The following is a 21,468-nucleotide window of genomic DNA, read 5'->3' on the forward strand; positions in this document are numbered from 1 at the left end:
ACCTGGTAAGGTTATTAACAACCTTTTACCACAAACCATTGGTAAACAGCATAAATGTTGAAATGTGATTCTTTTGCAATGAACCTTAGTAAATATTTTACAGTAGTAAGCTGAGAAAAGTGTCATATGATTGTAATCATGGAAATTACAGAAAATACTGAGGAAACAGGAAAGTGGGAAAACTAAATTATGGCCTCATTGAAAAACATCTGCTATCAGAAACAAATTTAACTCTTGGAATGCACTGATTGTTTTAGCAGTAAAAGCAGCAAGTAAAAATTTATAAGATGTTGAGAGGGACTGCAGTGCCATTTATCAGAGCATTGGATCTGAAATGTAAAAAAAATGTGTACCAAAAAGTGAGGAAGGCAGCAATGCTAATTCATGTTTAACAGTGCCTCGCAAAACTGTACACAGGCTCCCATTGTGAATTTAAGTAAAAATAGTCAGGGCCAGACATAAGAGTGAGCAGACGGTGAGCAGCTGCAGGATAAAGAAAAACAAACCTTTTATTACAGCTAGTGCTAAAAGACCTTAAAAGGCAGGACAGTGCTTCTTGCTGAGAAAATGTTGTAGAAAGGAGCAGAGATAATGTGTTATAAACATTAAATAATATGCGCATTATCTAAATTTGAAGGCATGTCATTCACAGTAAAACTTAAATTAGAAAGGTTAATAACAAGCTAGACAATTCCTATTATAAGTGTAGTGCATTGCTGGGTATACACATTTGGCACATTTCAGTTTAATATGTCTTCCTCAAGAATCGTATTACTCAGCGGCTATGTATAGTCTACCTAAAGGTTTTTTGGAATGGCAAAAAGGAGCAATGTATGCTTTTGGCTCCACACAGTTGACAGGAACAGAAGAGGGTATAACATACCTTACTAAGCAATAATACATAACTTAATAAGGAATATTATACCAAACTAAACTGCTGCTGGTTGCACTGCTGTCTTACATCAGATGTAAGAGTGATTCTTAAGTGTGATTCACTCATAAGGCACGATAATGAATCCAGGATGATATAATATGGTAATTGTGATCATTTGGTCTTGAGTGAGCTCCCACTGGTTACAGCTTGGCAACATCATCATGGATTAGCTAAGACAAGTATGGTTGTAGTAGCAAGCTTGCCTGCACCACAGGGAACTCTGTTGCTAGTAAGTTTTTTGAACAATCTAATGGAGTTATTTTCAGTATTGCACTGATGTGTTGCTCAGATCAGTGTGCAGAAAAACATGTCAGCAGGGAAAAGTAATCATCATGGTCACTGTCAATTTGCATGCAAATGAAGTCCCATCTTACCCCAATAAAAGCAACCCATATTCAGATTGTAGATGAGTCACAAAAATGCACTATCTGGAAAATACTGATTAAATTGCATGGCATGTGGATAGCATACTGTATGCACAATGGTGCAAGACTGTAAACTTGTACTGGCTACAGATCCCATGTTAAATAACCTTTACACAGAAAGGGGAACAATTTGGTTCTCTCACACATTCTTTGACAAGTTTTACTGGCACCAAGTTCATTTTCACAGGACTTCAGAGTTTTTCTGGACTTATTTCAGTAGTTTAGGAGAGCACTAGATTTAAATAAAAATTCAGATTTATTTTTTAAACCAGGAAAGTCTGACTGGGTGTAACCCATTTTCAATGGTGGCCCTGTGAGAAAAGCTACAGTATGTAAAATGTTAATTAACAGTTACATTTTTAAGAATATTGTTATCTGGACAATTATACTGAGTAAATATTTACATCCGTGAGTTACAGTAAAATACTGGCTTGATAAGAATGGGTTGTATACAGATTGATAAGAGATTGACACAGTACATTGGATTTGGAAAGTAGTTACTTACAAAAGATTTTATTCAAGCAACTAGGATGTTTAGATTAAGATAACACATTGATGGATGATACTACGGATGTAAGGGAAAGAAAATATATATTTGAGCATTGAGCATGAGAGTTAGTGAACTATTTGTAAAAGTTTTATGGAAAAAAATAAGGTGAGGAAGATTGTGAAAAAGTGTTTGAGAGAAAGTGTGGGAAAGGTAAAGAAGACTTCATGGGGATTTAAGTTGTTTATCTGAGAGACAAATTCAAGTGTCAATGTTATATTAGGTTATAAAAACTATGTGGGAAGACGGAAGATCTGAGTATAATTATAGTATAAAAACAAAAAAGAAATCAACTAATGCCCTTAATGAACATGCATAGCGATACATCAGTATAAAAAGTTCACATTTTTCATAATGGCAGAAATTATGTTTCCGGTATGGGGCTGGAAATGGGAAATATGATTGAATACAGGGAGATGTTGTGGCAATTGAGATTAAATTCTGGGGTGTCCCTGGTTTTAAATAAAGACATATCTATTAATTATGTTTTAAAATGTGGGCTTCCAAACAAAAACAGGTACCAAACAAAACTTGTTCTTAAAGGTACATACCAAATAAAACAAATTATTTACTTTTATTATTTCTTGGTTACATGACAGATCAGATGGCTTATATGCCTATTTAAAGGTTTGTGCAGCACTGTATATTTGTATTCTGAAGACATCTCCAATAAAAGTGAGACAAAAGTGTTCAATTTCATTAGAAGGCATTTGGTCAGCATTCTTTTTCATTCATGGTTCTTGTTTTTTGAATGTTTTGACCATTTATCTGAGCCTTGGTTTGTTTTTGATGAAATAATGAATGGTAAGGCCATCTGCAGATTTATGTTTGTGATCCTGTCATCCTTTTCAGAAAAAGTAATTTTCATGGGTACTGCACTTATCCATCTTTGAATAAAGCCTTTTTAAAAAAGAACAACTTGCATATCATTCTCTTAATTTCTCCAAATCTTTTGGGTTTCTAATACCATGGCAGGAATGGACCCTGTTCCCATGTCAAAATATGATTAAAGTTCATGAAATTAGTATTGTTTCAATCTTTGATATCAGCCAGAAGTGCTCTTCACAGCACCCACATTGTGCCCAGTAATGACTCCTTCTGCAGTTCATATGGAGTTACATGTATTGGTAACATATCTAAATACGATTGTAGATTCTTTTTTATAAGACTGATTGCTCCTAAAACTATTGGAAATGTCTGGGTATCTTTCTTCCACATTGGTCTAATTTCTGCCTGCAAATCCTGATATTTTATGACTTTGTGTCTCTCTGTACACAAGACATTGTAGTCACAGGGTGCAGCGATCTCATCATGGACCACTATATCTGGTTTCCTCCCATCTGTCTTTTGAACTGTTGGTAATGAGTGATCCCATGTGATGTAGAGTTCATTATTTTCTATGATGGTTTGTGGCTCATGTTTCCAGTGTTTTTTCAGCTACTTTGGTATTATAATGTTTGCATAATCCCCAGTGCTACAGTCTTGCCACATTATTATGCCTTTCAGTATACAGCCCTTCTGCCATTAGTATATCATGACCAGCAACACGGTGTGTGACTGTTTTCAATTCTGTTTTACAAAACTTAACATTTATCTGTTTCTCCCACATTCAATGAACTTTGTGAAACCAATGTGTATGTAGCCCACTGTCTTGGGTTGCCAATATTAAGTTTCATCTTTTGGTTTGAATTTGCCTCACCTTAACCTTTCCTGTATTCGATCCTGATCAACATGAGGTTCTTCCAGGAGTTTTCTATACTTGCAACTATATTTATGCATTTTCTGCATTTCTTGACATCTGATCTGATCCTTCACCTTATATTCTTTCTTTTATTTTTGGCACATCTATTTGCTGCCTAATTTTTATCTACTTCTGGTTTGATTTCCATTCCTAGTTGGCACCAATATGCTTCTGCTAGAATAAGAAGGGAAGTCATCTTAGATTTATTCTCTTCATGTTTCAAAACTTTCACTATGTTTGCATCTTGTGAGGTCAGCAGGTATGTATGCAATCCCATGATTGCAGATCTATACATGGAATCAGTTTCAAGGAGGCCATACCTCCTTCGGAACAGGAAATATATAAACTTGGTATGCACTGATTTTTATAAATCATTTGATGAGCATGAAACATCCTTCTTGTTTTCCTGTGTTATCTATCAACACCTTTTGGGGCCAGTCAGTCACTCCAAAACTGTAAGTTAGAACCGAAAGTGCAAAGTGATTTATAGCTTGAATTTTGTTCCTAGATGTCAACACTGTGTGCAGGATTAATTTAAATTTTCTAAAATATTCCTTATTAAGTTTTATTCTCATTTGTTCATGATTTATTGGTGATCCTTCATCAATTCCAAAATATTTATACACTCCCTCTTGCTAAAGTTCTTTAATATCACATTCTTGTCCCAAACTGATGTTTTCTTGGTGCTGCAGCTTTCCTACTTTAAATGTTGCTTTTGCACATTCATCAACACCAAATAACATTCTTATACCATCTGAGAAAGTTTTGACTACTTGCAATTGTGCTTTCAGTTCCTCATCTGATGAGCTATATAGTTTTAAATCATTGACAAAAAGAAGATGAGACGTTTTTATACTTTTTGCTTTCCGGGAGCCAAATTATAGTCATGACCTAATCTATTAAACAGACAGAGTAATGGGTTAAGGGCAAGGCAAAATAACAACGGTAACAGAGAGTCACCTGGAATATCTCTCTTTGGATTTGTATCTCTGGAATAATAATTTGCCCTTTATCATGGCTTAACTGCAAAGTGGTTTGCCACTGTTTCATGGTTGCTGTGATGTCGGTTATCAGTATAGAGTGTATCTTATACATTTTAAGCACACTTTTATCCATGAATGTGAGATACCATCAAATGCCATACTTAGATTCTTACCCTTTTTACAATTCTCCACTATGACTTTATTTAACAACAAATGATCTTTGCTCCATATGACTTTCTTTTATTGTCCTTTTGTTCTATTGCCATAATTAAATTTTCTTCTAAATAACTATAAACTCTGCCAGCATCAATTCCAGTGTATAATTTATATATCATCGGGAGGCAAGTTATTGGTCTATAATTTTTAGGGTAGCTTGCAGGTTCACTCTTAAGTAGGAGCATTGTTTTTCCTGTTGTTAGCCAGGTTGGTGTCTGCTTGGGGTGTGCATATAAATAATTCTTACTCATAGCTAAATCTTCATGCAAGGATGTTAATACTTTTAACCAGAAGTTAGGTACTGCATCTGGGCCTGGGGGTTTCCAATTAGAGGCTTTTCTTAACTTTTTTTCAGTCTCTCTGGCTGTTACTTCATCTCATTTCATATCCTGTACCTTTGAACTTCTTATTCTTTCTTTTGCTTCTTCTGTCTATTTAGCATCTTTGTTATGTTTGACAGGATCTTCATAAATACTTCTCCAAATTGTATCTGTTTCTTCTTTTTTGGTGGTCTTTCAATTCCTTATTCCTTATTTCCCAATTCTCTATAAAACTTTTTTGGGTCATCAATAAATTGCTTATTTTGTACTTTTCCTTTATTTTTATCTATGTATCTTTTATGTTTTTCTGCCTGTGCTGATATTTTTAGTTTATTATTTGCGATAGTGCATGGTAAATCCTTGTCTGTTATATTGCAATTTACAAATAATACATGTTTACTGTGTTCATACTTAAGGCCTCTTGAGCAAATCTTAAACAGCAATGTTCAAATGGGGAGAGATTAATCTTGTTTTTATTTTTTTTCTTGACTTTCATAGGTTCATAGGTTTTTACTAGGCTATCTGCCCTGGGGCATTTACAAGCCTAGCCAGAGTGTGTTTGGCTTTCGCCACCCTTTTAGATCGGTTTACTGTGCCTCTGTAGAGTAGGCCACAGAAGATAGCCCTTTTAAGGTTAGTTTACTGTGCCCCTGTCTAGCAGAGACACAGAAGAGATCCCAGGGGTGAAGTTACGATCTCCCATCCACTCGTCAAGATTTCTCTTGAAGAAGGTCAGAGAGGGGCTCTGACTAACATGGACTGGGATTCTGTTCCAGAGTGGGGGCAGTCTCTGGGATATGAATCTGTCCCTCCTGCATGTCCTATTTATTTCTGTGCTGAGGTTTAAGTCCCTGGAGCGTGTAGCTCTAAGGGATTTGGATTTCCTGAGGTGGAGCATGTCCATTAATTCTGGGTTGGACATGGCTTTATACATCAGGCATAGATCACCTCTGAGTAGGTGGTAAGCAACTGAGTAGAGCTGGAGTTTCTTTAGCCGAACTGCATAGGGCATCTGTTTGAGTCCCTTGATCCTCTTGGTGAGGTACTTTTGGGGCCTCTCCAGTTGCTGCAGGTGCCGGGTAAGGTACATCCCAAATGGGACATTGTATTCAATTATGGGCCTGATGAGTGATGAGTAGAGGGGCACAATGACCTCTCTTGTTCTAGATGTGAACCCTTTCGTGATAAGGTGGGCTATATAGAAGGTCTTTCTAACCACTCTGGCAATGTGATTGTCAAAAGAGAGGTTTCTATCTACTTGGGTCCCCAAATCCCTAATTACTTCTTCCATACTTAATGGATTACCACCTATGTGGTAATTTGTGGGCACTTTTTTTTTCCCAAAGGGGATAACTATGCTCTTTTTGGCATTTAGCTTAAGGCCATGGCTCTGGCACCAGTTATCTGTCTCTGTGAGATCCTTTTGGAGGATGCTTGTGTCAGCCAGAGACTCGATTATGACGACCAGCTTGCAGTCATCTGCAAACCTGGTCAGCCAAAGTCCTCCCATATTAGACTGTACCTCAGAGAAGTATATACCGAACAAGAGAGGTCCCAGGACTGAGCCTTGTGGGATGCACTTGTAACTGGTTTGAAGTCTGACATGGCACCTGCAATACTGACCATGTGCGTGCTATCCCTGAGCCAATTTGCAACCCATCTTGTGACATAGGGGTTGATATTTAAGCTGGTGAGCTTATTTATAATGCCCGAGTGGGTTATTGTGTCAAAGGCATTTGCAAGGTCCAGGTAGGCTGTGTGGACTACCTTCCCTTCATCTATGGCATTGGTAACTGTTTCAAAGAAGTCAACCAGTTTCAAGAGGCAAGATCTGCCCTTAACAAAGCCGAATTGGGTGGGATCCAGTGTCTGGAGGTTGCCAATGTCCTTGTTTATGAGTTCCATGATGATACGCTCCAAAGCTTTGCAGACCAGACTAGTCAGGCTTATAGGGCGATAGTTTCCTGGTTCTGTTGTGGCACCACCTTTGTGGACCAGGACCACTGTTGCTGTATGCCTTTCCATGGGTACATATCCTGTAGTAAGGCTGAGATTGAACAGTGACTTTATGTGAGGGTTTAGTTCTTCTTGGAGCTCGTGTAAGACGCAGCCCAGGACACCATCTGGTCCCATTGATGCTGCGTTTTTTGCTTTGGAGAGGGCAGCTCTCACTTGTGCATTTGTGATGTCAGGGAGGCTACATTCTGTTGGGATAGACATTTGGTCTTTTGGGGGGGAAGGGTGGGAAAAGTTTGCATTAAACCTGTCTGCCAGGATGTTGGCAATGTCTGTGGGATCAGTGTATTTTTTGTCATTTTGTACTAACTCAGAGCATATCTGGGAGTTGCCCCCCAGATTCCTGACATAACTAAAGAAGGCCTTGTGATTATCTTTAGTGTCTTGTGCAATTTTTCTTTCAAAGCTGGCCTTAGATAATTTTATGAGGGATTGTATTTTCTTGCTAGTACTGATCAGAGATGCCTTCCCTTTTTGGGATTTTGCTCTATCATATAGCAGCTTCCTCCTTATCTTGTATAGCTTATTTATGGCTGGGGTCCACCAGACTGGTCTCCTGCCTTTGGAGGAGTGAGTCTTGGTTTTATTTGGGATAGCATGATCCATGCATTCCTGTAGGTGTCCATAGAATGCATTTGTAAAGGATTCTGCTGTTTGGGCAGTATTTTCCACTGGTCCGGTAGCTTTGAAGGATTCCACCTCGGTTTCGAGAAGTGTGAAATTTGCTTTTCAGAAATTTTTCACCGTGATTTCCTTGGCTGGGAGTGGGGATGGGATATGGATGTCCAGTGAGATTAATTTATGGTCTGATCTTACCAATGAGGGACATACCTCTGGTGTGGAACATAGAGTCCCCATATTTGTGATGACCAGGTCCAATATGTTATCCCCTCTTGTAGGAGTGGTAACCACTTGTTCCATAGCATTTGAGTTTATAAATTCTAGGAACCATTGGGCAAGGGTGTTGGGGCTTGAGTAGTTTTCCCAGTCGATGTTTGGGTAGTTGAAGTCACCCAATATTATTGTGTTTGGAGAGACCTTCATATTCTCCAGTGTTCTCAGGAAGGCTGAGTGGGGTTCCTGAGTTTGGGAGGATGGTCTGTAGCAGGCTACGAACTGAAAGGCAGTTTTGCCCACTGTTAACTGTACATGGATGGTCTCTGATGCTTCGTGTAGTGCCACTAATCTGGAGGTATGGGTATCTTTGATGAATATGGATACTCCCCCTCCTTTTGTGGTTCAGTCCAAGTTTTGGGACCGAAAAGCATGGTATGAGGTATAACCTGGTAGTGCTGGGGTGCTCTCTGGGGCCTTGAACCAGGTCTCTGTCACTGCACAGATATCGATATTCTCCATACTGAGGACAGCCTCAAGTGCGTGCATCTTGAGGTTTAGACTTCTGGCATGGAGCAACATTACCCTTAGTTTTTTTTTTCTTGTGTTGTCTATGGAGGTGGGTTTGTCTTTTGAGCCTTGCCAAAAAAGGCACTATGGGAATGGCAAAAGCCTTAGCCAGTATTTGAAAGCCCAGGGGTGACAGGTGCAAGCCGTCCCTAGCGAAGCAACGTGGCTTGTCAAGCATGTCATTCCAGGCTGACAGACACTGAATCCCCTTAGAATGACACCAATACTTTAGCCAATTGTTAAAACTGATCATTTTGTCTTTATACTGTAGCATCATTCTTGGTGAGGGCAAGATGCTACTCAAGGTCAGGGTCATACCGGTCTGGGCTACATGATCAGAGAGCTTCTCTATGTCTCTTTTCATGTAGTCCAGGGAGGTATGTCTCAGGTCATTCACACCAGCATGGACAATGACGGAGTCATATTTGTACTTGCCTTGGAGTGACCTGAGTGCTTGTGTTATGTGGCGGATCCTGGCACCCGACAGGCAGCTTACAGTGACCTTCTCCTTGTTCAGTCTGGTGAGTGGGACGTCAGTGTGTCTGACAAGAGAGTCCCTTATTACAAGTGTGCTAGGTGTGTTGTTTAGCCTTAAGGGCTGTGGATGTGTGGCACACTGACTTTGTGAAATATGTGATACGTGGGTATTGTTGTGGGCAAGCGGTTGCTTGGATTTCTGCTTTGGAGGCCTCTGCTGCTTTGGCAGATTTTTATTTAGAGCCTCTGAGTATGTTTTTGTGTGTTTATGTGTTAGGTTTGCTGATGTGATAGGTCTAAGTGAGACTGGAATAGTGGTGTGTGTGGTTACCTTCTCCTCCTGACTGACTGTGCCAGTGCTGGGTTGAGAGAGCTCAGCCTCCAGTTTAGCTATATAGCTGCATCTCTCACATATATTTGAGTTTGATGGGAGGAGGAGAGGGCGGTCTGTGTACATAAGGCAGTTGTAACATTGCCTTAAGATACCCAGATTCCCCAGCTGGACTGGAGAGTAAACCCGAAACTGACCATTGGACATGCCAGAACAGTATAAGGAACAGTTTTTTGACTGAACAGAAAGGACCAATAGGGAGCCAAGTACTTATAAGGAGTATAAGAGGGTGTAGTGCTTTAGTTAGTGTTTACTTATAAGATTACTTATAAGATCAAGTACAGGGCTTTAGAATGAAAATTGAGTGCTTATTTTGAGATTTAGAACAGCTCTACAGGAAAAAGTGAAGAGCAGACTTTGTGGAGCCGGGAATAGTTTAAACCCGCAAAAGAGGGCTTTAAGGCAGGGAACTTGAAAAAGCTAGGAATTAGCCCAAAATATTTCTAGGCAGTAACCACTCCTAAAGGGGCAGGCAGGCTGTTCAGTGTTAATCACTGTCACTGATGAACACAGACACTTCCCTTTAGCCCAAGCAAACACTGGCCTCCAAGAAACTTACAAACAGTTCAGAAGAGCAAATCTGTACCTGAACTTTTTTAAATTTCAGAAAGTGGGAAAAAAGCAAGATTTTTTTTATTTTTATTGCTTTAGTTTAAAGGTAGCAGAGATACACAAGTAGCAAAATAGTCAGAACAGTGCAATAAATGACTCCACACTTGAGTGCTAGGCCAGAGTCAGGTAAAATGCAATTTTAAGAAAAAAATGTTTTTAAATTAAGTGCAACACAGGAAATTCAGTAAACAGGCTCTAGATGTGTTCTAAATACTGTTTCTAATACAGATATCAACTTTAGCAAGCCAGAAAATGTCCAAAAGTAGGCGGCAAAGCAGTAATTTTAAACAAAAAAATCAGAAGAAAATACTTAAAAACTCAAAAGTGGCTCCTTCCTTCTCTCAGCATTTTCTCCCCTTGGTAGGTGCTTCAGCAATAACTATCAAGCATGGAAAGATGGAATTGACCCAAAATGACCAATAAAACTATAGTTTCTAGGCAGTAACCACTCCTACAGGGGCAGGAAGGCTGCTCAGTGTTAATCACTGCCACTGATGAACACAGAGACTTCCCTTTAGCCCAAGCAAGCATTGGCCTCCAAGAAACTTACAAACAGTTCAGAACAGCAAATCTGTAACTGAACTTTTTTCTGAACTTTATCCTTTATATGTTATTTACCAGTATCTTAAATGGTTAACCTCCTTGGAAAATTTTAGCCATGAGTTGATATATTTTCCATCTTCATGATGTATTTAAGTATACAAATTAAATCAGGTACTTTCCCAGAAAGATAAGCATTTAAGAGTTTTCAGGCAGTGAAGATTGCATGAGTGATAGTGTATATTAGTTCAAGTACTGAAATAGAGGACTACCGATATGTTGTAAATATATAAACATTATGAATATATCAAGCATAACAAGTTTCTGCACCTTAGAGGCTGACCTCTACTGCACCCATTTATTTTTTTTTTCTGACATTAGTAGGCAGAGAAAAAGTATATCATATGATATTTTCTCCTAGGACATGATTTTTTTCAGCACCTATTATATTCTATATACATCTTTAACTGTAACTCTATATCTATAAACCCAATTTCGGTCTGTACATTTTTTATAACTATTCTTAGATTATACTTCACTTGTTCATCTGCTCTTTTTCTATGTGACTCATTCTGCACTTGAATGTTTGGACTGATTTCTGAATCTGATTTATGTGAATGTGTAATGCTCACATAGCAAAGGGCGCCACTGCAAAGGGTCTTTGAACTAGCTTACCTTCAAGATTAACAAATAGCTAAATACGTATGGAAGCAATTAAATAAATGAGGGCACCTGTGCAATAACTTGGAATTCTATTGTATGTGTTGCTAGTTTTTCATCAAAGAATTAATTAGTATTTTGCATCAAACAGCTGAAATACTATTGATTAAGAATATTTTTTAAAACTTATATTTATGAGAGTAGTAGAGTAGTTACTTATTTTCTATCCAAATTCAGCCCCAAATTAGGATAAATTTTATTCAGGAATAATACTTTCTTGTCTAAGGAACCTGGTTATTCAAGAGGAGATGCTAATGGATATCCCATGTATCTCTAACAGTTTACATTCCTAAAGCAATTTAGTATCACCTCTGCTCTAACACTGTGATCAGTTAAATGTGATTATTTTTTGCTGGTAACAATACTGACCAATAACAGGATGGTACTATTACATAATTCATACAATTAAGAAAATATCTGTTGGATTTATCTCATTTAGCATAAACTTTTAGAGAGTTTAACCCAATTTTAGATATGTCAACTCTAATATCATGGGTATCTTCAGTCAGTGATGATTACTAGCAGATTATTAGTGGATTACAATGAGCAGTATTGTCAATATTTTCTGAAGAAGTCATATGGAATAATTTAGTGGATTACTGTAAACTGTAGTGTCTGAAAACAATATGTTTTTTTTTTATTTTTATTTTTTGTGCTTGACCATCCCACCTTTGTTTCATCTCTTTCTTTCACTTTTGCCTGACCTTTTTTTTGTTCTGATCTTCAGTCTTATGCTCCTTGGTGATCACCTTATTTTTCACCATACTATCTTTATTATTCTCATTATTTTTGCTTATATTTTACTAACGGATATATCGCCTTTTCATATACTGACAATTTTTATATTGTGTGTGATATTTACAATCGTTTCTTTTTTTCAAGCAAGAGTCTGCATTCACTTAGAGCACAACATTAACATTTTTATATCAATGGGGAAGAAACCATTAATTCATTAATATTCACCTATTGGCAGGGGCGGCTCGTGCTATCAGTCTGCAAGACTGCAGCCCTCCCACCTAGAAATAAAAGAAATACTGAACATGAACCATAAACTTAAAAAAATAATAATTTTTCTTTTTTTACAGAGTACCGGAACTACCGCGCATGCCCCGCAGATGCCCAGGAATCTCTGCAAACACTGACTGCCTAAGTTAGCAGTCCAGAGAAGGTATTTTTTGCCCCACAGATGCCCAAGATGCCATGTGGGAGGAGCTCTGGACTGCTTGAGCCGCAGACAGGACCAATCAAGAGAGGAGGTAAGCAGGGATTTGAGCACAGGACCAATCAGGAGTGAGGTAAGTTAAGTTCAGGAGCTCTGCAGGGAAGTGTTACGTTGAGCGCGGGTTTTGCTGCTTCGGGACAATGGAGTTGGACCTGGTTTGCTTTCCGGACCCATTTACAGGTAAGGTGTGTGTGTTGATCAGCAAGGCAGCTCCGTTAGTGGAAATATCACAACCCATGGTTCTGATGTAATCTTAGTGGAGATATCCTGTTCAAACCAAAGGGGGGGGTGTGGGTAAAATGCCCTTGTTAACACATAGTGGTGGGTAGAAATACCCAGGCTTGAACCCTGTAACTTGGATGCAGGAGGAAAGGACCTGAATTTCCTACCCACCATTATTTGTAAAAAAATGCAGATTTTTGCCTCATATTTGTTCTGTTCGACATAAAATCTGTGGTTTCTGTATCTTCATATTTCATTGCAAAGGTTTGTAGTGCAGTGGTGCACTGGTAGCATTGTTGCCTGACAGCTACAGGTTCTCTGATTTGATTCTTAGCTGGGGTGCCTTCTGTGTGGAGTCTGCCTGTCCTCCTATCCCTTACAAATATGTGTCTGGAGTGTTTCTCCCTGCTCTGCTGAAATTTGGCTTTGTTTTGTTCCAAATCCGACTAGTTTCCTGGTTAACAAATGTTTAAAAATAACAGGCATTTGAATTTCAGACTTCATATTCTTCAGAAAATACATGGTAAAACAAAACCTTTTATTCTAGCAATTGTCTAAGTTTATAACATGGATATTTGAAATTTGCCCATATATTTGGGACTGTAGTCCCCCATTATTTGCCTCGTCCAGGTATTTTGTGCTAAGGTTGAGAGCTATGGTGAGAACTGAATTCAATGAATATGTTTGGCAGCTGTATTCCCACATTATTGGCTTTTTTCAGGTGTGTTTTGCTAAGAGGTTGACAGCTATGGTGAGAACTGAATTCACTAAATAGTAGCCATTTAAGTTTGTCTTCCTCTGCTTCAGCTTTTTTGGCATAGTGGTATGTTTCTCTGACTGTTTTGCACAGGGTCCCCTGGGTTCAAGACATGGCAGTGAAAGGTATGGTGGTAACACAGTATTTTATTCTAGCAACTTTCCAACATTATACAAGCAATGTTTAAAATGTGTCCCTGGATTTTGGCCTTTTGTCCCCCCCCCAAATAAATTTTGGCTTTTTCCAGATATCTTGTGCTGCAAAGTTCAGAGATACAGCTGAGTGTCGAGTAGATTTTACAAGGAGCTGAGAGCTGCAGGGGAACAAAAGTTTAGTGCTGCTTATGCAAACTCTGCTTGCATTGTTAATAGCACAACAGGTAGTGTACTTGCCTTTGATGCAGAAGGCTGTGGGTTCTACTCCCACAGTAGGTAGATGCATTGCTAATACTGTACTGTGTTGTAAAAGGAGTGGATGCTTTAGTCCTTCTTGGCAAAGATACCTAGTAACTATGAATCTGTTATCAGTTTGCTATCCATTCCCTAATGCGGTATTACTAACTTATCGTTTTTTTAATGCATGCAACAAAGGCAATGTATTCTTCAAGGGCAACAGGCACTTTATTTGTAGATGAAACAATGACATATAAAGTTGTTTGCTAGCAGCAACCTCTTTATTAGTTACAGATTTCTTTAATGTGGATTTTACTACTTCAGTGATTGTGCATATTTACTGATACTGGTGGATTATAGAAGGTTGAGTAGATGTTTTATGATGGAAATGTTATGAATTGGGCAGTTTTGTCATTGGTGCATGCATTTTGTTTCATTGTTTACTGGAAAAATGTTCAAAACAATAAATTTAAAATGCCCACTAACAACTGTACTGTATTGTACAAGGAATATAATGTAATACAGTCAGGAAGGTGTATCAAAGAGCATGTGTATGTTTCATGTTCAAGGGGCCTATGATTTTGAAAACAGCCCAGAGTTAATCTTTATCTGCCACTGTTAAAATGTATTTTCTTTGAATGTGGGTTTCAATGCTGTTTCAATGCATGTGAGTTTCAAGGGCAGAGAAGTTTTAATGCTAAGTCTATTTTCATTGTGAGACTGCATTGCTTTGTTTAACAGATATCTATTAGGGTTTGTGTGTAAAATGCAAAATAAAACTTTCAAATGAAATCTAAATCATCGCAGAAGTAAAGCAGTATGCACATTACAGTGTTTATGGTAAATGGGGCAAAATAACCAAGGAATGGGACGTTGGAATGGCTGCAGGGGGGAGGCTTCATTCGACCATGATTTTGTGAGGGGGGGGTAGCAAACTCAGACAGCCCCGGTTGAACTATACCTCTTAGTTGTCCATATTTTTGCAGAATGAATAGATATTTGTTTCTTATTTTTGGTTTGTTCCTCATAAAATTTGTGGTTTTCTAGCAAATCATTTAGGAATGAAGTCACCAAATGACAGACATTGAGTTTCAGATGTCATAACCTTCAGAAAAATGCATACTAATGCAAGACCTGTTATTCTATCAACTGTCTTAAGTTTATACAAGAGCAATTTTTAGTAGTGTTTGTATGTTCCCCCAATATATTTGGCCTTGTCCAGATTTCCAGCATTAAGAGGTTGAGAGGTACGTGGAAATCATTTTGTAGAATTAGGAATATCCAAACCTCTCAATTGTCCCCAATTTTGGCTCAAAATGTTGCTCTTCCCTAATAATCCCTCCTCCAAAATGGCAATTTTGGAAGAAAATGTGGAGGGTTTACAATTATATATAACTGTAATGATCAAAGTTATAGATTACTTTTATTTCAGAAATGCATGTAGATGCTCTTATTTTGTTAGCTGCTCAAGTTAACAGTGTTAAAGCTGTCCCTTTTTTGACAGGTTCCCAGCTGTATTGTGTGACAACTTTATATTTTTGCATCACATTTTTGGTCTGTTTTTCATAAAATTGTGGTTTTCTGGCAAATTAGTGGCAAGTCATTAAAGACTGAAGTTAGAAAATAATGGCAGACATTTGAGTTTCATATTTCATACCCTTCAGAAAATTCATACTAATGCAAGATCTACTACTGTTCTATTATCTAAGTTAATAACAGCAATATTTAAAAACTGTCCTTATTTTTGGGCCTGTGTCCCACTTCTAGTTCTATGTATGGCTTTGTCCAGATTTCTTGCTCTGAAGTTGAGAGGTATGAGTGTCAGAGCCATCACTGTCAGCCAGATACATTTCAAATTATGACATACTTGTTGCACTCCCCATTGTAGTGGCTCTGGATGTGTCCAAGGAAGGCAAGGAGCAGTTATGCAGTGTAAGTGTGCAGAGTATTCCCCCATCCAAGGTAGACCACAAGTACAACCGTGGCTTTTCATCTGTCCTTGATTTTGCAGAATGTTCTGGTTTTCTGTCAGATTTTTATACTGTTGATTTATGCTTCTTATTATTCAGGAAATGCATGCTGTCACAGTGCCCTGTTGCTCTGTTTAAGTAGCAATGATTTAATGAGCATCAGGTAAGCTTGTCGGAGATTGTAAGATGCAAGTAAGCTTTAATAAGCATACTGTTAAAGAATTACCAGCATTGAAAACCTTTTTGTTGTTGCCATGCAGAGAATATTTACATAACTAGATAATGTATAAGCCTTGGGTACTGAAATGCATATGACAGCATTTGTAATAAAAGGACAGGATTACAGTATTTTCAGAAGCTCATTACATTTATTGAAGACTTGCAGTCATCTTTTGTTGGAGACCTGCAGTCATCTTTGCAGGCTTACCCATAAAATAAACAGAATGCCAATCTATCATGTGTGGTCCATAACTTGTGCAGGAATCCTTTAAGCAATTTATCTTGAGCTTGTTTCTTGTTTGCTGTTCATTTTTTACTTTGATCATGTCTTCCCCATGAAGCAAGTAGATAGTTGTGTCAGGCAGCAGGTCTTTTTTGGATAAGAAACATTTTTACAAGTTGGGGGTATTACAGAGATTGTCACTTTCAGCATGTTACTTGGTAATTTTATAAAGCTGAATATAAATTATAATTAGAACTGCAGTGCAAGGAGTAGTGGTTTGAGGTGAGTGCTGCTTGTTTTTTATACTTGATTTTGACTGGCATTCCAGTAATGTATTTAAAAAGTAATTTATTTTTTCATGCCTCACAACCTGTTTCCATCTGGATATTAAGTAAGTTGTCATGTAGCCAATGCATTGAAATATTTTTTCTTCTACACTTCATTTTGTCTTGATTGGGCTCTCGTAATGACTGTTTGGCACATATCTCTCTCAAGTGTACCTCAATATGAGGAACGTACCTCATTTGGGGTCTTAAAAAGTTCATGTTCCTCAAAGTTCCTCAATGTTCCACATTGAAAAACCCTGTCACACATTTAGTGTTAGGATTTTTTTTTAAGTGAAATCCATGGTAAATAGAAATGAATCATATTAGTTCATTAAAAGATCTTCTTTATAAGTAAAACCAGCATATTTTCACCATCCTATGGCCTTCCTAGTTGAAGTTGTTAGTAAGCCATTAGTATGTGTTCCACATTTTGCCCATTTGTTCCACATTATGAGGGCTAGTGTTCCTCATTTTGGAGATGGAAGGTTGAGAGCTATGGTGGCACCCAGGGCAGCGTATTTAATTAAAGTTCCAGTTGTTGTGGTTTTGAGCATAGCTCCACCCCTTTCTAGTTGGTCACACCCCTTCACATTGGCCCCACCCACTCAGCTGTCTCCTGTAGACCTCCTTTAACTTGAAGTCACCAGCCGCCACTGCCTATTGGATTTCCCCCAGATTTGTGTTTGATCCTGCTTTCGTAATTTCAACTATTCATGAAAACAAATATTTCCCTGTGATAGCAATTACCCAGCTTCACAGATGCCCTTCTCTGATTCTGCAGCTACAAATAGGTGCTTGACCATTGCACCTCATCTTATGAAATTATTTGTCATGAATATAGGCTGCAGAGTAATATTTCTCTATTGTGAGTACCTTACCTTTTCAAGAAACAGACATGCTGGCAGTTAGGTATGAAAGATTTTACTTTTGTTGCACTACATTGCTTTGTCTGTCATGAAGAACAAGGGTTCACTTATAAATTATCTTATTGTGAGACATTCACTTTAGCAATACAAGAGTTTAAATATGAATATTTTTTTCCTTTTTAACTCAGGAAATTTGTATAATGACTAACCTAACCAAAATCAATGTGCATCGTCAGTATATACAAAGCAGCAGTATATCTGGCAATGTGTTAATACTTTTGATATTTTGCATCTGTCTCTATATATATATGTGTGTGTTTGCATATATGTATATGTGTGTGTGTATATATATATATATATATATATATATATATATATTTATGGGATCTGGACACATGCTCGACTAGCATATGTCCGAATCGTAAAACATCGAACACACATACACGAAAGCGTTTAACATCAACAAGCGCTTCTGTGTATGTGTGCCTGTTTTGTAGATCGGACTACAGTGCGGGTAAGGTAAAATTCCATTTTCCCCACTATAGTACAATCTTGGAGTGAGAATAATAAAGTAGGGGGGTGGGGGGTGCAGGGGGGTGAAGCCCCCCTGCAGAAACGTATATATATTTTTCTTAACTACACATACACGGAAGCACTTTTCGATGTTAAGCGCTTTCATGTATGTGTGTTCGATGTTTTATGATTCGGACATATGCTAGTCAAGCATGTGTCCTAGACTCATATATATATATATATATATATATATATATATATATATATATAGAGATGTATACATAGGCTTACTATGGTAAGGTTGAACTGGACCCCATCGGATGATGGGATCATTGACCCACGACCGTGAAAACGACAATGTCAATATGACAACTTCGACCTCAGAACGGGTTTCAACATGGGTCAAGATAGGTGCAGGATTCGTACTTCAACAATGTCAGGTTCGACATTGTTGCCTCTCGGCCTCTGAACTTTGACTGAAGTGGGTTCGACCGAACCCACTTTGACCTTACCATAGTAAACCATATACACACACACACACATTATATATAAGCATGCACATGTATACATAGCTTTTCTTTCATTGTTCAATATCTAATTATAAAAGCTGTGAATTGTCAAGCACACACAATTCTTTGAGATAAAAGCACATCTAATAAATGATTGCATTCAGAACATCAGACTTGCTGTCTTACAGGGTCCATGGTAAAGAACTCCCAAATATTCATTTTTGTGGTACCTTGTTGTTCAATTATATATTTTATTTCAATTTAAGTACAAACTTGTATCAAAACAAAAAAAAATTGTGAGAGAGATAAAAAATTCATTAATTTAATGAAGGTCTATTCATTACAGTCTTAGACTTTTCTTGACTTTCAGTCCTGTACACCAAGAATCTGTCTCTTTCTGGTTCAATATCAAGATTAAATAATAGTTGTAATTATTTTACCACCACCACTGTCATGGATTCGTTGCTTAACAATATGTGCACAAACATCTCATTCCAAAACAATCAAAGAACATTAACAATATATAAATGTTGGCTTTACCAAGAACTCTCTCAAAATCTATCACTTTCCAGATGACCCAAGAGCACCTTCCGCAACTCTAAATGTAATCAATGTGATGCCATTCAACTGGATGGATATAATGTTCCCTTTCCCACAGACCCTAATATAGTGGCAATACGTTATGGAGATGCAGTCAGTAATATTTCCTTAATAAAACTGCAATAGCTAATAGTGCCAACATGAAACATACTTCCACACTGTACTGAGGCTATCAGCAGTGCCATGTGGCAGTGCGTTTTTTGTGTGTCACATTAATTGCTGGATCTTTTATGTAATTTGTTGCATCTCTGAACTGAGTAAAAAGCATGGTCTGTCCTTTTGGGAAAGAGTGCTCCTTGGTTCTTTTTCACTGTAACAGCATATTTTCTCATGTTATCCTGTTCCATGAGCTCTCGTACTGTATCTGAGGCTGGTTATATTAGGGCTCACATTTCACTGTTAGATATGCTTTCTTCTTTCTCTTGCTGTGATGCATTGTCTGTTGAATTTACACTGCATACAGCAGTGTTGTTTTTTCATCTTGTTTCATTCTCCATTATTGCTTTCTGCTAATTTTTACGGATACTCTGAAGTCTGTGTCCTTCACTCTCCTTGTCTAACTCCCTCTCCGATAATTTTTTGGAGTAATGTTTATTACTTTTACTCTTGCTTTTGCAATACTGTGTCAGAGTTGCCTCGTAATTTTGCAATTAACACACAGTATTCGTGATGCTGAACACCATATCTTATGGGTAAACTCTCCACCACAGCATCTGCACTATCTTTTGTAACATAATCTGCATTCTCTCCCTTCAATTCTATATTAACTTCCTTTTTTTAAGGTTTACAGCCTTTGTTTTCATTAGCCTTTATTTCTGAAGAGAGGAAATTCAGCAAACTGTCTGAGTACATTTTTGATCTATACAGAACATTATTCCTTACACTGCCAATGATGCATGTCTACATTTTCAATGTTTCAAGTTTCCTGCTGATATCAGTAAAGCAGCATTTCCCAGTTGGTGCTTTCAATCGAGTACTAAAGCTGTGTAGATGATCCTTCTGCCATGCATTTTTGATTTTATTTCATATTTTACATTTTCCCTTAGCTCAAAGTTTATGCTTAAACAGTTTAATAAACTGGTCTTGCAATATACATACATAACTATATATATATATATATATATATATATATATATATATATGTGTGTGTGTGTGTGTGTGTGTGTGTGTGTGTGTGTGTGTGTGTGTGTGTGTGTGTGTATTTTGTCTTCAACACTAGTATTAAATCAGCTAATCCATCAGTTTAATGATTTTGCATAATCTGCATACTCATTTTCATAAGTGTGAAGCTAAATTCAGCACATTAAATTCTATTTCAAATATGAGAAAGCAATAGGTCTCTCCAGACATCTTCATTTTCTAGATGCTTAATCTTTAAATTTGCCATGTTTTTCATTATCCTATGCTATACGTTTCCCCTTGTGTACCCAGCTGTATGTAAATGCCACTTTATTAAATATGAAAAAGTAACTTACATCTAATGCTCCCTTTACTATATTATTTTGTTTCAGTTCTTGTTTTACAGATATCAAATGATGAGATAAAAAAAAAATGTTACCTACAAACATATGAAAATAGAAATGCTAACCTCACTGCTTCCTCCATTCCATAATATAGCTGATTGATTTATGTTAATTTCTTGCCCTTCTGGTGCACTTGAATCAAAGCTGCCCACTTGGGTATATCTACTAGTGCCATTAGAAAATAGCTGAAAATTCAGAATATCATAGCGAGCTGGTGGATCGCCATTGCTGTCAAAATATACAACTTCGCCATTTTTTCCTTGAAAACGAATGTTCTTGACATGTTGTAGAAGCTACATGAAAATGAAATGAAATTTAATACTGCAGTTATTTTAATAGAGCCTTGTTGGCTTACTTAGTTCAAATAAATTACTTTCATGATTTGCATTTATTTCTATGCTGTGGATCATAGTACTGTGTGCAGAATAACTTTTGAAACTAAGTTTCAACTCAATGAATCATACCTGTTTGCAAGCATTTTATCCGTCTATCACACTCTCACTTGGACTATCAACCATTCATTAACATCATTAACTTATATTAGTTTCATCATAATGACTTGAAATCAGCATCATACCGGTCAACCTCTTAGTGCAAGAAATCTGGAAAGGCCAATAACAACCAGGAGACAAAGACCCAAAAATAAGGACAAATTTTAAATGTTCTTAAAAAATAGGTTAATAGAACATGTTTTGTATTAGTTTGCATTTTCTAGGCTGCGAAAGCCTAGTTGCTCTATATTTCTGTTGCCGTGTGTCTACTATGTCATTGCGTCTTTGACTCTGATGTAAATTAAAGGA

General features: G+C 37.5%; 1 protein-coding gene across 1 annotated transcript in view; it reads right to left on the reverse strand.

Annotated features, from left to right (window-relative positions):
- Positions 1–21,047, reverse strand: part of LOC122800434 (vomeronasal type-2 receptor 26-like) — a 243,397-nt gene extending 222,350 nt beyond the window's left edge. Inside the window, exons 1-2 of the mRNA XM_044069879.1 lie at positions 21,042–21,047; positions 20,734–20,961 (exon numbers count right to left, since the gene is read on the reverse strand). Coding sequence (XP_043925814.1) covers positions 20,734–20,961; positions 21,042–21,047 — 234 coding nt within the window. The remainder of the gene's footprint in view (positions 1–20,733; positions 20,962–21,041) is intronic.
- Between the last annotated feature and the right edge of the window lie 421 nt (positions 21,048–21,468).

Source organism: Protopterus annectens, chromosome 4.part0, assembly GCF_019279795.1.
Source record: "Protopterus annectens isolate FY-2018-M chromosome 4.part0, PAN1.0, whole genome shotgun sequence".
NCBI classification, from domain to species: Eukaryota; Metazoa; Chordata; order Ceratodontiformes; family Protopteridae; genus Protopterus; species Protopterus annectens.